Here is a 15,918-nt window from a genome sequence, read left to right on the forward strand (position 1 = left end):
GTTACGCGAGACAACCCGAGTTTTGGGGGGCCGTGAATGCGGAAGTGTTCGTTCGGCGTGGTGACGGCCAACAGTGACCGAAGTTGAGTTGTTTTATATAAATAAATGCAGCGGAGTTGCAAGCCAGTCATCGCCTCCTTATTTACGCTGCAGCATTGGGGTGAGCGTTACAGTACTATAACACAGTCACAGTCGATCCACCATTACCCTTCCCTTCGTAGTCTAGGTCTGTGAGGCAGCGCACCATCACCCAGGGTTCCCCGTCCCCACTATAATAAAATGACTCGAAACGACTCGAAACTAAAATGGCACGACTTGTGACTCGACTTGAGACTTGTTAGCTGTGACTTGTGACTCGACTTGAGACTTGCTTCGTCTTTGACTCGACTTGACTCGGGACTCGAGGGCAATGACTTGAGACTTGCTTGTGACTTGCCTAACAGTGACTTGATCCCACCTCTGGCAGGAAGGCTGAAGTGTGGAGGATCCTCAGTTCAAACCTGCTCTCTCAGAAGAAGGGTTTGGTTGCAGTCAGGGCTTCAAACTGTAAACTTTGAAACAGTTTTGAGGTTTAGTAAACAATCCCAAGGTCTAATATGAGAAACGGACACAATGAGGCATGTGCTTGAATAGCACAAGGGAACAACTGAAGGGCTGCAGGCTCCAACCTGGTGTCTGAGGTTGTGGGTTCATGCCCCTTCATGCAGACATCACTTCTGCTTTGAAAGATTTTTGAGGTTTGAGTAGCAGTCTCAAGGTTAAATACGAGAAACAAAAATGTAATTGGTGCATGGTGAGGTAGTGCAGCACAAGAGCTGAGGACCTTCTGTCCTTACCCTGTAGGTTCTGGATTCAAGCCCAGTCTTCGGTTTGAGCCTTTGGCTTTACTTCCAGTTTGAGTAGCAATCTCAAGGTTAAATACAACAAACAAAGGGTTGGTTAGTGTGTGGTGAAGTAGCACAGTGGAAGAGCTGCTGCCACAAGCGTGCACTGCATTTGAAGGTTGTGGGTTCAAGCCCAGTCTTGGGTTGGATCGTTTGGCTTTACTTCAGGTTTGAGTAGCAATCTCAAGGTTAAATACAACAAACATAGGGTTGGTTAGTGTGTGGTGAAGTAGCACATCGGAAGAGCTGCTGACATAAGCCACTGCACTGCACTTATAGGTTGTGGGTTCAAGGAAATAGCATTTAAAGAGTTTTGAGGTTTAACTCACATGCTCAAGGTTAAATAGAAGAATCAAAGTTGGCAAAATGTGACCAGGACTGGTAGTGTAGGGGTGCAAGAAGGAGCCGAAAGCCTCTGTAAGTGCCGCCAGTGGGTTCAAATCCTGCTCCTGCCAAGTCTTGAGCGCACTACCGCGGAGGTAGTTGTGGGGGCATTGTCCCCACTGGTTGTTTCAGAGAAGTGAACCCTGGGGGTTATGCAGAAACACAAGGCGCGTTCACTTGAGTTATGATGGCATTGTCAAGAATGATGAAGAATCTTTTGGATGATTAATTGCTAATTAAGCTTTTATCACTTATTAGCCACGCTACGTAGCCTATAGGGTTCCACCTTTTTGACGGGAGAGAAGGCCGGATGAGTCAGTAAAGATGAGCAGATGTGTCTTATTCAGTGGTCACACTGACATGAAACTTATTACAGCCTCTGAGGGCATTTTTCAAGAAAATCACATGTTTGTCTACTTCAGGGCATCCTGTGGACAACCTTAAACTGACAGTCTGGCACAGGGTGTAGATTTGTTTACCCTTTTTAGTGCATCCACCCTCCAATTCTCTGTTACATTCAAATTCAACTCACTTGTGCCTTTACCAATGCAGGAAGGATGAATAGCATGATTGATCCTCCAAGATGCACCAATCCGTCTCTGGGGCAATATAAGTATTTGTTATAATGGTACTATGACGATCCGATGAGTCAACCTGCTTCCATCAACAGGCATCTGATGACCAGCGCTCAGAGCCCCTGTTAGACTTCACTGCATTATGGTCGTTAATTATAAATCTCCATCCAACTGAGATCTGATGGCCTTAATGTGCAATAAATGTACTAACTTCTAAAGTGGAGGTCCATTGTCGAACAGAATGGACTGTCCTCACTTACCCTTAATGAATCCGTCTCGCTGCCGTCCCTCTCTTTATTGAGAAAGATGACACTCCATGATATGAGCTTTGCATTGAGGGGGATTATCTTTATTGCCCAAGAATCCACCTGAGAGAACGAAATAGCACGGCACAGCTCATCCACGCCAATCTTATTTGCATCCTTAAACATCTCCGTTGGCATAAGACAGGTCACATGACGTACATACAGCGGAAAGCACAGTACATACATTTAAACCGGCCTACTGCGTCACAAAAATACGCACGTTACAGCGTCACAGTGACGTGAGAAGAAATGAGGAGAAAGTTTCCTTTTTGGAGTTTAATCCCTTCATTTAACGAGTGCAGAAAAAAAAAGACAAATTTCAAATAGAACTACTCTTCACACGAAACACACTAAGATTAACAGAGCGCCATCACCTGTTCCCCCAAAACGTTATGGCTAAAAAGCAAAAAGTAGTGCACAAATTTCCTCCTACACAGACATTCTACCATAGAAAGGACATCAAATGCCTCCCTAATCCAGATTATACAGTATGGCAGCCATTTCACATAGTTAAAGTTAAAATCTAGAGGCCTACGGCAACGCTACGACAACATTGTGATCTTTCAGTACTCCAATTATGACAATGTTCCCTCAAATTTTATGATATGGAATACATAGTTATCAGTGCTGTGGACGAGATGCCAGCGAAAATGACTTTACTATGATATTGTTTTAAAAATCTTTAAAAAAAAAAAAAAGTTGTTTCAATCTACTCTTCATTAATGCCACAATAAAAAAACAAAGAAACAGCAAACAAACAGAACCACTTTTGAATAAATACCACTTTGCTGTTGCACAATTGTATAATGTACCATTAAGTACTCTTTCCCTGAAATTTGCAACTAAAATCAGGAGCCCTATTATTGTTATGAAATGCTGACCACTTGATAGATTCCCTTCAATCGTTTATATATGAATGAGGTGGATAGATAGATACTTTTGCCAAACACAACACAGCAGGGATGCAGGTTTATGTCTTATAGGCCACATTATATTATTGTGGACATATGCTGGTATTAATAGTTTGAGTCTTTACTCTTTGGCAAGACATTCCTCTTAGGATACATTGAACCTTTTCTATATAAAAATTGGACAAACAAAACCATTAAAAGGCTTTCTAAACGCACTAGAATGCAGATTAACAGGTTTCAAGATGGATGAAGTGATTCCATGAGCATATTCAAGTATCAGGTGGTCTTTTGACAGAAGAAGCTCTACTTTTGGCATTTTACTGTAAATATCTCTAGAAGGCGCTTTGCTCGCCGCCTGCGTGTCCGTCCGCCTGCGACCAAACCGCAGGGACGGCCACCCCCCCCCCGTGGTCGAGACGCTCGCCTTTAGACGGCTCCGTTCAAAGCTCTGTCGGGCGAAGGGGGGGAAGGGGGGGGGGGGGGGGGGGATGACGTCGCTCTAAAGATGTTCCATCCGATTGGAATACACTTACCCCGGCGGATTTGAAACTTTTTTTTTCATTCTTTTTTCTTTTTTCAAAGCTGAAATGGACAAAAAAAATACATGGTGTCAAACCTCCCCGTTACCCGTTATCGTAACCCCACCCCCCTCGAGCTCCCCACCCCCACCCCCCCCGGTGGTGGCTGCCTGTGCCGGGGTCAGGCCTTGGCCTCCAGCAGTTCGAGGAACAGTTTGTGCATGGGCACGCGGCCGTCCTGTTTGATGCTGCAGAAGTGCTGGACGGCCCGAGCCGCCGTCTGGCGGAGGAGGGGGAGGGTCATGATCAGCTTGCCCGCCCGCCGGGGGTCCTCCGGGCGGCGGGTGGCCTCGTGCTCCTGAAGGGCCCCGTGAAGGACGTCCTGGAGTCTCTGAACCGCCTCTGAGTCCTCGATTTGCATGGAGTCTGGAGGGAAAATGGGGACAATTACAGTTTTCAACCTGCTTGGAAAACCTCAAAGATCAACGAAATGTTCGGGGTTCATCTGATACCTGAGTTAGCGAGCGCGATGGCCTTGAGGACCACAAACTCCTCCTTCTCCAGCCCCATGGATTTATACTTCTTCACCAGCTGCAGGATGGCGTTGTTGAGGTCGAGCAGCCCGGCCAGCTTCGACTGCTCCTCGTCCATCACGTAGTCCTCGGCGTACACCAGCTTGTCCTCCAAGGACAGCGAGCGGAACACCACCCGGAGAATCAGGATCTCCATCCAGCCGCTCTGCAGCAGACTCATCTGGTCGGCCAGCGAGAGGGAGGGGAAGCCTGCAGGGACGAGAGGATCAAAATCGGAATCCAAACGTCAAACATCTGGCTCTTCAATGGAGGCCCGTGACCCCATGGGGAGAGAAAGAAAGAAGCCAGCGTGGGGGCTCTTTTCTTTGAGCAGGTATAACATTTTGACGTGATCACATCACTATATTTGCATCCATTCGAACCTTATATTTATTTATTACTAGCTGATTGGTTACATTGTTGCAATGTGGGATCAAGCCCAGACTAACCCGTACAATGGGCAAGAATTCAGGATTATCATCATTTACATCCTCTGTTGCAGAAAATTCTTCTGAAATTCTTCTGAAGGGCAACACTAAATGGCTGAAGAAACGAATGTAAATCAATAATTATACATTCTATTTCAATTTTTTGTAATTAATAAAAATCAAGATAATAAAGATACTTGTATCGTTGGGGATACAGATTCCCTCATAAGAAGACCACATTGCAAAAGGACATAACAAAGGACAGAGAGGGTGAATTTAATTACACTCTGTGGGAAAACGCCCACTTTGATTGACAATTACACCCCACAGGAGCATGATTAAGCCCGGTCACGTCCCCCGCATAAACCCGCATGCACACACTCACACACACGTTTACTGTAATTAAAACAGATGATTTTATAGAACGAGGGGAGGTGGGGAGGTGAGGAGGAGGGGGGGCGGGGGGCGTTTGTGTTTTTGACACCATCGGTGATTGTTATCAGGTTCCACTGCTCTTTACAATCACTGCGGGGACACGAGTGGCGCCCAGTTTCCCCCACTATCGCCACCCTGATTGATTGAAAACGCTGCCTGTGCACAATTTCATTGGTCGATAGGGATCAGTATTCTGGCACAGGACCATCGATCGGGGACAGAGACCTGTTCCACGGCGCGTGTTTGGCCCTGTGTGACACAATTTCAGACGATATACTGATGAGTTACCCCTTCAATAAAGATAGATGAGCATGTTTTTTTTTTTTTTTAAAGGGACAAAGTGAAGGGCACTGGGGGCATTGGGGGAGAATTTGCTTGGCAGTGTTAGTTGCAACATATCAACAGCAACACGCAGCCAGTGACGCCACAGTCGTCTTTGACGCGCACACACACACTTGACAGCCAACTCGCAGCGCCGACCCCAAAAAAGGCCAAAAGCAACGAGGGCAGTTGGTCTTTAGCCAGCTCATCTGCCATTCCGGCCCTCCGACTTCAGCCCACATCAACGTCAATCTGCCTGATGAAAGCGGACGCCGGGAGAAGGGGGAGCGGCCAGGACAGTTGCCCCGTCACACTCACCTCCCCCCGGGCTAAGAACTCAGATGGCCCGGGCCACTTTGCCCAGGAAACCCGGTTCTCCCAGCGACGGGGGCCTTGTGGCACGCCACTCACTCGGAGCTGATGTGACATGGCCATTACGCTGCTAGAAGGGGGCAGTCTTTTGGGTTTTTAATTCTCTCTGTGTTTCTTTCTTTGTGCCCAGTTGGTTGAGCTGTCAGTGTCTCTCTTACCGCCTCGATCGGCTCCTCGAACGGTGCCATTGTCGCTTCCTTTCATTACGTCCGCTGTCACAAATCTTTTTTTATTTAATCTTTTCCTGAATCCCTTTTGTCTTCATCTGACATATTCTTTCTCTGCCTAATAATGTATTCAATTTAGCCTGACAAACAAACCAAAGATACAAGAAGAGATACGTTTCATAATGATTTCAAATCGAGACATTATTACTGTATTAGTAGCCTGTTAGCCTAGCTTAGCACAAAGACTGGAAACAGGGGGAAACAGATAGCCTGGCTCTATCAGCGGGTAACACTATCACTGGCCAGTTAGCCTAGCTTAGCACAAAGACTGGAAACAGGGGGAAACAGATAGCCTGGCTCTATCAGCGGGTAACACTATCACTGGCCAGTTAGCCTAGCATTATACCGGACAGTTGGTTGAAAACACTCCTTCCTGTCTTTCTTTTTTTTAATGGCCGTGAATGGATGTTCCCGAGACGACTCGCCCTGCGGAAGTGGACCCTTTGTTGCGTTTTAATGCTTGTCTTCAGTGACATTTCGTGACGTCACGTTAAAAGAGCTTGACAGATGAATACATGGCCGCCCGCCTCTCCCTCCCCTCAGGTGGGTATCCGCTGTGTGTGTGTGTGTGTGTGTGTGTGTGGCCAAACCCTCCACTGGCAAAGGGCCACAAATACACCCATCAGTCGGACTCCGTCTGTCACGTGCGCTGACATGACCGTCAACGGGAGGAAAGAAGCAGACAGGAACAGCCGAGGGGTCGGGGGGGGGGGTACCAAACACACACTGTAATGGTTGCTTCATGTCCACTTTGGAGGAACAAATGCAGGGACCAATATAGTAGAGATAGCACACACACACACACACACACACACACAGCTGCTTTGTTTGTTTTGTAAGCATTTCAGAAGATAAGACCTCAACAACAAAAAAAAAACAGGTGTTTCCCAGGTGATGTTTGTGTGCGGATCACCACGGCTGATAAAGCAGTCACACCTTCAGACACAGGGGGGGGGGAAAAAAGACTGCTGGGAAAAAATGATTAATGTAATTATTGATTAACATTTCGCTGGTTGAAACTTTGTGGTCTGCCAAGCAATTAAAATTAATTACGTTTTGGAATAACGGCATATTTTTTAATTAATAAAATCACAAAAACTAATGAAAATGCTGATCACAAGTGACTTAAAGAAGCCTCTTCAACTTACGTTACAATACTCAAAAGCAACCTTGAATTAACAGTAATTCTGAGAAAAGATGGGTGCTGGCTGCTCAATAATCAGTCATCATTTAGGCCAATTCATTGTTTATTTTATTTTTAAATGTGATGATTTGCTGGCATTGAATTTACACCGTAACCGCAAACTATTGGTCAATCACAACGACGACATCCTGTGTGTGTTGGCGGTGAAGAAACTGTTATTTTATTTTTAAATGGCCCAAAGCCGAGGGGTGAAACTCCTTGTGACCGAAGTGCAAATGCCGCCTTTTCCCCCCTCGGGAGCGGCGCAAAAGGTCTCCGAAGCCAAGCATCAAAAGCAGAGCGGCGAACCTCTGTCGCCCCCGCCCCCCCACCACCCCACCCCGCATACGATTACAACCGCCAACATAGCTGCATACCAGCGATTTAATCCCACTAAGCTGTCAGAATGCACTTCCCCTCTCCTTTCCACTCTTTCATCCAATGGAAAGAAGAAAAAAAAAAAAGAAAAGAAGCGTGGACATCCCTTGTGCTGGTCCGGTGCCAGAGGAGAAGTGTGATCCGAGCCGCTGCTCAGGAAATGAATTAAAACTTCCAGGTGGCTCCTGGTTTATACATTAGTAACAAACATTGGTCAGCAAGGGCCGGGGGGGGGTACCTGGGATGTGTTTGGCCCAGCCGATGTTGACCACCAGCTCCCTGTCGGCCAGGTCGCACAGCGTGGTCAGGGCCTTGATGTCGCTCTCGGGCGCCGTGGGGTCGGGCATGGCGAAGATGCCCTCCGGCTCGGCCACCAGCAGCAGGGACACCACCTTGTTTTCCACCGCGCCGCCGGCGAAGACTGAGAGGGGGGGAGGGGGGAAGAGACGCAGAGGTATCCAGTTGGCGATGGCATCATGCGATGGGATCGTGCTCATTAGCATACATAGAAGCTATGAATGTGACTGTTTTGGAGTCATGGTCAAAGGAAGCCATTACACCCCCCCCGACTGACTACTTAAACAGTTTCAGCGGTGTTCATCTTGTTCTCTGTGCACACTCACATGTCTTCTTCTGGGGCAAGGCACTCTGCGGGTGCAGATACGGACTGTTCTCGGCATCTATTCTCCTCTTGTACTTCTGCCTGCCTCCTCGAACGCGGTCCAAACGCACACCTGCGCAAACACAACGACAATGCGTGGGCGTCAGGGCACTTCACACGTCACATCTTTCTTTAAAATGAAGGAATAAACTTTCAAACAAAGCAAAAGCAATCAGATGAAATTGTCGTGTTCAAACCGAGTCACGGGTCAGGATGTCGTCCAATCATCTGCTCGCCACGTTTTTTTTTTTTTTCAACCACGTTGAGCGCGGCGCGCCTGACCCGTAACGCGACACCCCGAGAACTTCAGAGCGGCCCGGTGGCAACTGCTCATCTTAACGAGCATTAGCGGCAGCCTCGTCACCACGGCGATGGAGGTTTAAAGAGTGTGTGTGTGTGTGTGTGTGTGTGCACAGTAACAGTCACCAGGTGTATCTCTGAAGAAAATGTGTGCAGTGAACGTGACTCGGGGAGCCTTCGGTTAGTGGCGTCGGGTTGCCTGATCCGCACAGAGGCCACGGTGACCCTGGGGAGATCTATAACGGCACTCCGAGGGTATTATTCCCCCCCTCCCCCCACACTTGACACCTCGTCCCTTTGAGCACGTCGGGCTCCTGTACTCATTCTTCCCCCGTGCAGATATTTATGGAGAACACGCAAAAAAACATGCACATTAAACAACATGTAATGTCTTTTTAATCAGGCACGGCACGTCCCTCGCAGGGTTGAAAGGCTCCTTCGTTTGTTGCATCATTGGTTTGAAATAGCATTTTGGTTCATTTTATAGTTAAGCAATTACAATAACAACTATTTCGTCGAATTTCCGCTTTAAGTTAACGTGCCGTGAACAGGGGGCAGGTGAGATGGGATGTGACACGATGCAGAAAGCCGGCAGGATCTGAAAAATATAACGCTCCGATGGATGAACCTTTACTTCCACTTGATGGACGAAGCAACGTCCTTCACAGCAACTCAAGTGAGCCCGTTTATTTGAGATGAAGTATTTTACCTCTTAGCTCTTCTTCTTCTTTTTTTTTTTTTTTTTTTTTTTAAGTGGCACACGACTTGTTTTCGCTTCGATCAATATTTGAATCAAAGTCCAGTCCAGAAGCTTCTATATTTAATTGAATTATAAAAAAGACAGGAACCATCCATTGTAAGCCGGGCCAAGTCATGCGCCGTCTCATCTTGGGGTTGAGAGGAAAGAGTGGCGAAACCAAGAAGAGATTGGTCACTCATTACCTCCGTGTCACGGGGTGGTGGGTGGGGGTGGGTGGGGTGGGGGGGGGCAGATAGTAAGTGTCTGTTATCCTTCGCTCTTGGCAGGTGACGCTCCGACTTGTGAGATGATGAGCGCTCGGTGAATCGGGTCAGACACACTCTGCCGGCAAAACGCTGGGTTTGAGTCAAACTTAATGTGAAATATGTGTTTTAAAACGGGTCGGGTTCGCGTGCGCGACGGCTCTCGGGTCCGACAGTGACTCCAACGCGCACGCGCGGGAGCGAAAGTGTAACTCTTCACAGGCGAATGTGCTGACAACAGAAAGGCCGAGAATAACTCTGGAGGATAACAGACACACAAACCTCCTCCCGGGTCGATAAACGCCGACTACTGAGACGTTGATCTATTTTCTGCAGCTTTTCGTCACTCGGCTGTCTTTCCTGGGGTCGGGGTGAGGGGTGTGTGTGTGTGTGTGTGTGTGTGTGTGTGGGGGGGGGGGGGGGGGCGGTCTGCCTCGGCCTTCTCAAAGCGCCCTCAGCACAAGCAGGATCCGGGACGCGGACGTCCAACGCGCTGATCCAGGTTTCCGTGTTCTTTGGCAACGTCTTGTGCGGCACGCCTCTGCCCCCCCCCCCCCCACGCGCCGCCATCATCATTAGGGCGCGCTCAGCGAAATGAGACCTGAGACGGAATAAGCGGCCCCTGATGGGTCACTGGTCGCCGATACATTCTTCGCCGCCTTTAGAAGCCACAGCAAGCACTAAAACCAGGCTTAATCAAATCACGTCTCGGGGTCTATACGTCTTTTAGCCCGGGTATTTAATACGGCTCTGCCCCCCCCCCCCGTTAAACCCCACAGCGCCTCTGTCTCGGCCTTTACTGCGGCCTCTCGGGGGGGGGGGGGGAGAGGGGGGCCCTTACGAGACAAGATGGAGCGCGTTACGAGGACGCTTACGACGGGAGTTACGAGGGGCAGTTCGCATTTCACGGAGGTCCAGGAATCCCACGAGGCATCTGGAGGAATTTACGAGGGGGGGGAGGGAGAGCAAAAAGGGAGGGGTGGGGGGGGGGGGGGGGGGGGACTGGGATGCTGTTGATGCCCCTGCCCCATTAACAGCAGCTAATTTAGAAAGACACACGGTCACTCAGGAAAACACACAGAGGTGTGTGCATGAATGTGAGTGCAGCATGATAAACACGCTCATCCACGCAGACTGATGCGCGGGTGAAGATGCAATAACCCTGTGTGTGTGTGTGTGTGTGTGTGTGTGTCTCACAAACACACGTTTATGCTTGTGTCGCTTGGAGATGTGTGGGTGGGATTGAAGGATCCTTCAGGTTTATCACAACTGATAAATTGTTGTAATTTCATAGTTTTAAGCAAACGTTTCCACTGGTTTTGGTGCTTATATGTGTTTAAACCAGTTTGGACGTACCAGGACTAATAGTGGCAACATATTTTGCATTGAAATCAAATCCAATGCTTTGTGGCCACCGCACACAACGCACATGTTTCCATATCCCCTTCTTCCTTCGCTGTCCTCCAGAGGCCCCACACTGCAGCAGGCGGCGAGCGGCCGGTGCGGCGGGGGGGGGGGGGGGGGGGGGTCGCTAATGTTTTCCCTTCTGAGTCACTTCTAAATCTGGAAGACAATATGTCAGCGGACAGGCACACGGCCCGACTGAAGCGGCACCTGATTGCTGCCACGCGTTCCTCGTGCGCGGCACCAATTCGAACCGCATGCAGCAGGCCGCTTGCGGCGTGGAGAAAGCATCAATTAATCTGATTGTTGTCTTCGTTTTAATTGCAAAATATATCAGAAAATAGTGAAAACGGCGTGAAGCCAGGAATAATTTGACTGGTTGAAAACCATTGTCCAAATACAAGACATTTTGTCAGACTAATTCAGTCTCTTTTGTCCAAATATCTGAAAACATGCTTTTTAAAAGTGCCTGCCTTTTTATTTCTGTGAGGTCTTGTCCCACTAATTCTAAGCAATGACTCGCTTCCTTTTCTTCATAGCTGCTCCGGTTTCACACACACACACACACATTTCTGAGGAACGCTAGTGAAGCAAAGACTGGAACCTTTGAACAGTTAGTGGCCCTCTCTCCATCTCAAAGACACTCCTACCCATTGTTCAGCCTTGTGTTTACCACACACACAAAGACCTGCACACACACACACACACACACACACACACATGGCACAAAATGTCCTAAGTTTAACTGTCAGAGGTTTTAGTTTTCACTGAAGTCTACAGAACCACTCTACATGCCGTTGGCAGGTTATCGGGTGCGACGCCGACCCGGCTGCTGATTCCAGGAACGAAACAACCACCGACGGGCTCCGACCTTTTTTTTTGAGCCTTTACTCTTTTTTTTTTTTTTTTTTTTTTTTTTCCCCCAAACTGTCCCATGGATAATGTTTGAACTGATGCCAACGACTAGCAACCGATCAACTGACCTTCTCTCAACATGCCCACGGACAGACACTTCACGAATCGACACGCCTGGCAGGACTTCCTCCTCCTCTTGGTGATTTCACATTCGTTGGACGCCGGGCAGCTGTATTCAATGTTACCTGGGGGAGAAATAAACAAGGAGTCAACTTGATTGTGCGTCTCTTTATGTCATATTGGGTTCAGTCAAAAAGGTAGATTTTGAAAAAATTGGTCAGAATTGAAGCAGTAAGTCACAGGGGTATCATGAAGTCCCCATAATGCGACTGGAGAGAGAGATGTTTGTGGTTTGTCAAAACTCGCTGTCCAACGCCTAATTGGGAGTAACGGGCCTTTTGAACCCTTCCTACAGTCCACCATCCTGCACAACGCCCTTAAAAAAAAACATCCTCCATCTGGGCCCGAGGGCCCGAAGACCACGAGGCAATCCTTTTCCAAAAAAAGACCCACACGGGAATGGACTTTACGGGAGGCCAAGCCCAAACGTTCCCTGAAGCTCTGAAGCATAAACTCAAACATGTTGACTATACACAAGATGCACGGAAGATCTAACCGCATATCAGCTGTTTGCAAACAGGTCTTTATTTTCTGCAATTTGAGGCAGAGGGGGGGGGGGGGGGGGGTGGGACGGAAGCTTTGAGCTAACTGACCGAGTTCTGTTGACACCAAAACATCCGCGCCCTGTTTCTGGTTAAACAGGTCCGCATCGATGCAAGGAGGCACCGTGTGAGCCGCTCGGCACTCTGTTACCGAGCAAGGGGGAGCGTGCGTGTGTGTGTGTGTTTGGGTTCGCTGCCCTCACCCTGGATGGTCCTCTTGAAGAAGGCCTTGCAGGCCTCGCAGGAGGCCACGCCGTAGTGGTAGCCCGAGGCCACGTCGCCGCACACCAGGCACACGCGCTTGGCCACCGAGCCCAGCATGAACTCGCACTTCACTTGGTTCTCCTCCTCCGCGAACATCCTGTACGGAGAGACATGGGAGTGAGAGAGAAGGTCGGGGGGGGGAGGGGGGGGGGGGGATGAGTGACAGAATCAACGGCCGAACCTGTTCGGCCCGGCGCCGTTTGCCGAGCCCGGCGCGTGGCTGTAGAGGCCCGGGGAGTCCAGGCCATTGCCGTGGACGTGGTGGCCCTTGAGCAGGGCGCCGTAGCTGGAGTTGGTGTCCGACGACGAGCTGCCGGGACTGGGCTGGGCCGGGCTGACGTCCCCCTGAGAGCTGGGGCTGGAGGGCTCACGCTTTATGGTGGCGGAGGGACAGGTGGGGTCCAGGCCCCTCACGGACATCCTGCCCAGATTTCTGCGGAGGAGGGAGGAGACCCTCACGGACATCCTGCCCAGATGTCTGCGGAGGAGGGAGGAGACGTTTTCTCATTGAGGGTCGGATGTGCATCACGTCGGTTCTATGTGACGAGTCAACACAGAACTCTGTGGATTCTGATGCTTCAAAGACCACCGGCTCTCCGTCAGCACGCCCCTTCACTCATGCGTCCCTCCCACTCATAATCTGAAGCGGCCGTTTGTGATTTCCAATTCCCGCGCATGCAAAGCTGGCGTCCATTACGCTGCTTTGTTTTTAAAGGGAGAGGTTGCCTAAGCCAACGTAGGGAAATAGACTCTCTTCCTCCTTCTCTTTCGGCTAATCTGTTGTTACAACAGTTAACAACGTACATTTACTGTTAAATGTGAAGAGTTTTAAATTATTCATGGGTGGAAATGAGAGAAATAACGGCGATAAGATGTTTGTAGTGGTTCGTTTTATGTGTATGTATGTTAAGAATGTTAAACACACACCAAAATACACGCATGTCTCGTGTCTTGGCGTTGCTGACATGTTTAGGAGTATTTTCTATGAATACGTCTCTTACAACGGCTCAAAATAAATTTCCCTTCGTGTCAAAGTGTGCATCATTGCTTTATTATTGGATCGAGATGTGACTACAACAGACTCCCTGTCACCACGACGAGGAGGAAACCAGCTGAGGTGAACACCAGGCTCACAGGCATGTGATACGACACGCACACACACACACACACACACACACACACGTTGTGGCGTCAGCCGTTCATGTGTGGATGTAAAAATAAAAACCATAGACAGGATCCATGTGATCAGGAACATGTTCAAGCTCCATGCGGGGGCACACACACACACATACTTGTGTACACCCTTACACACACATTTTAAAGCAAGTGTCTTCATAAACACCCTGACACATACTGGCATGCAAGTGTAGGTTGCCAGGCCGACTTTAAAAAAGACCCCCGCTGTCTCACTCTCTGTCGGCAGACCTTCCACACACACACACACACACACACACACACACACACACACACACGTGATGGCGAGATGGATATCCGCTCCGGTCTGTTTCCTGCCATGTAAATCACAGTTTGCTCGGCCACAAGTCATTTGGTAGGCAAAGGGACTGGCTGCTTCTTAACCACCTGCAGAGTAAACCACGGGCCCGCGTTAGTGACACCCCACCCCCCCCCAACCCCCCACCACCACCACCACCACCACCACTACTACCAAGCCACAAAGACGCCACGCAGGCTCACCAATACGGCACCAAACTAGGTAACCATGGCAACGTGATCAGCATCTGCTCTCTGAAGCGGGGCGACCAGTTTGGGTGTTTTTTTTGTCGCGGACGGGCAGTGCAACAATTACAATTTCCACTTTGTAGAAGAGTAGTGGCATTTTCCTCTTTACACATTAGTGCCGTTCCTGAATAAAATCTCGAAAATGCTGCATTACATCAACTCGTTGCTATTGTTTTTATTGTTGGTTTTACTGAAAGCAGTTAAACCAAAACAAGTAGCCTGCGGCTGACTGGACCGGCACCGCAACTCTACCCGACTCTCAATCCTTAAACAGAGTCTTTAGCTCACAAATGAACCCCCCTCCCTCCTCCCCACCAGCAGCCCCCACTCGCCAACTTTCACCTCCCCAATCCACTCTGGAGTCCATAAACCGGCTTTGGACTCACTGGTTGGCATCACAGACGTCCATATTGCTCAAGTCCCTGACAGATACAGAGTGAGATCTGCTCCGTGCCCGCCCATTGAAATGCATCACAGGCGGGAAGACGGGAAGGGGGGGGGGGGCGGTGGGGTGTTGCTTCCATAATGAAATGGCATTAGTGGGGGGGGGGGGGGGGGGGGGGGGGGGGTCAGATGTGATGTAATATTCACTCTGACAGATTACTAATCTAGAACTCCACAAGAAAGCCCATCAAAAGACTGTTGGCACCGGGGATAAATCATACGGGGTGGGGGGGGGGCTGTGTGTGTGTGTCAATGGCTATTCAAAGTTATCGTACCTTACCCCCCCCCCCCCCCCCCTCCTTTTGTGCCAAAAGAACTCAAAACAACTCTAATTGCACCTCGGCAACAAAGGCCAAAATTCAGCGTGAAACGACGAGGAGACAGAAAGGGAGACGAGGAGGAGAGGCGGGAGGAAATCACAAGACACCCAGACGGGGGGGGGGGAAAGAGAGAGTGTGAAAAGGGCCGGGAAGGAGGGGGGGGGGCAGAAAGAGAAGGGGCAGTCCGTCCTGTGGCTCATTAACCTGGGGGTGTTGAAAGTAAAAGGGAGAAGGCAACAAGACTCACTTCCAAATGAGCAGAGTCATAATGCAGGAAGGGAGGGAGGGAGGGAGGGAGGGAGAGTGAGAAGAAAACAAGGGGAGGAGGAGGAGGAGGGGGGGGGGGGGTACAGAAAACAAGGAGGAAGTGACACAGAGATTTAAAGAGAAGGAAAATCAACAGGCCTTGGGGAAGTGAAATGAAAATGCCACAAAAAAAAAGCCACATCCATCCTACTGAGTGACCTCTCAGCCTGACCCCAACCCTGAGGAGCAGTTATTTAGGTCAGTGGGGTCTCAGTGGTGTGTGTGTGTTTTCTTTTCTACACTAATGAGCCAGTAGGAGATGAGCGGAGATCAGCGGCACCCCGGGCCATCCGTAAGAGCCTTAGTCAGGCTTTGGACGGGCCCCGTTAGCAGGGAGACGAGGGGCTGTGGACACATGGCGTGCCGCGCAGGGGCGGGAGGGAGGGGGGGGGGGGTCATCTGCAGCC

The 15,918-nt window shown here is 49.5% G+C and overlaps 1 protein-coding gene across 1 annotated transcript in view; it reads right to left on the reverse strand.

Moving 5' to 3' along the window:
* Nucleotides 1-3,741: 3,741 nt before the first annotated feature.
* LOC119195405 (estrogen-related receptor gamma-like) overlaps nucleotides 3,742-15,918 on the reverse strand; it is a 15,452-nt gene continuing 3,275 nt past the window's right edge. Inside the window, exons 2-8 of the mRNA XM_062559574.1 lie at nucleotides 12,883-13,134; nucleotides 12,641-12,798; nucleotides 11,844-11,960; nucleotides 8,117-8,227; nucleotides 7,732-7,914; nucleotides 4,090-4,359; nucleotides 3,742-4,003 (exon numbers count right to left, since the gene is read on the reverse strand). Of these exons, the coding sequence (XP_062415558.1) occupies nucleotides 3,759-4,003; nucleotides 4,090-4,359; nucleotides 7,732-7,914; nucleotides 8,117-8,227; nucleotides 11,844-11,960; nucleotides 12,641-12,798; nucleotides 12,883-13,121 (1,323 nt within the window). The 5' untranslated portion in view covers nucleotides 13,122-13,134 and the 3' untranslated portion in view covers nucleotides 3,742-3,758. The remainder of the gene's footprint in view (nucleotides 4,004-4,089; nucleotides 4,360-7,731; nucleotides 7,915-8,116; nucleotides 8,228-11,843; nucleotides 11,961-12,640; nucleotides 12,799-12,882; nucleotides 13,135-15,918) is intronic.

This window comes from Pungitius pungitius, chromosome 20 (genome assembly GCF_949316345.1).
Source record: "Pungitius pungitius chromosome 20, fPunPun2.1, whole genome shotgun sequence".
NCBI classification, from domain to species: Eukaryota; Metazoa; Chordata; class Actinopteri; order Perciformes; family Gasterosteidae; genus Pungitius; species Pungitius pungitius.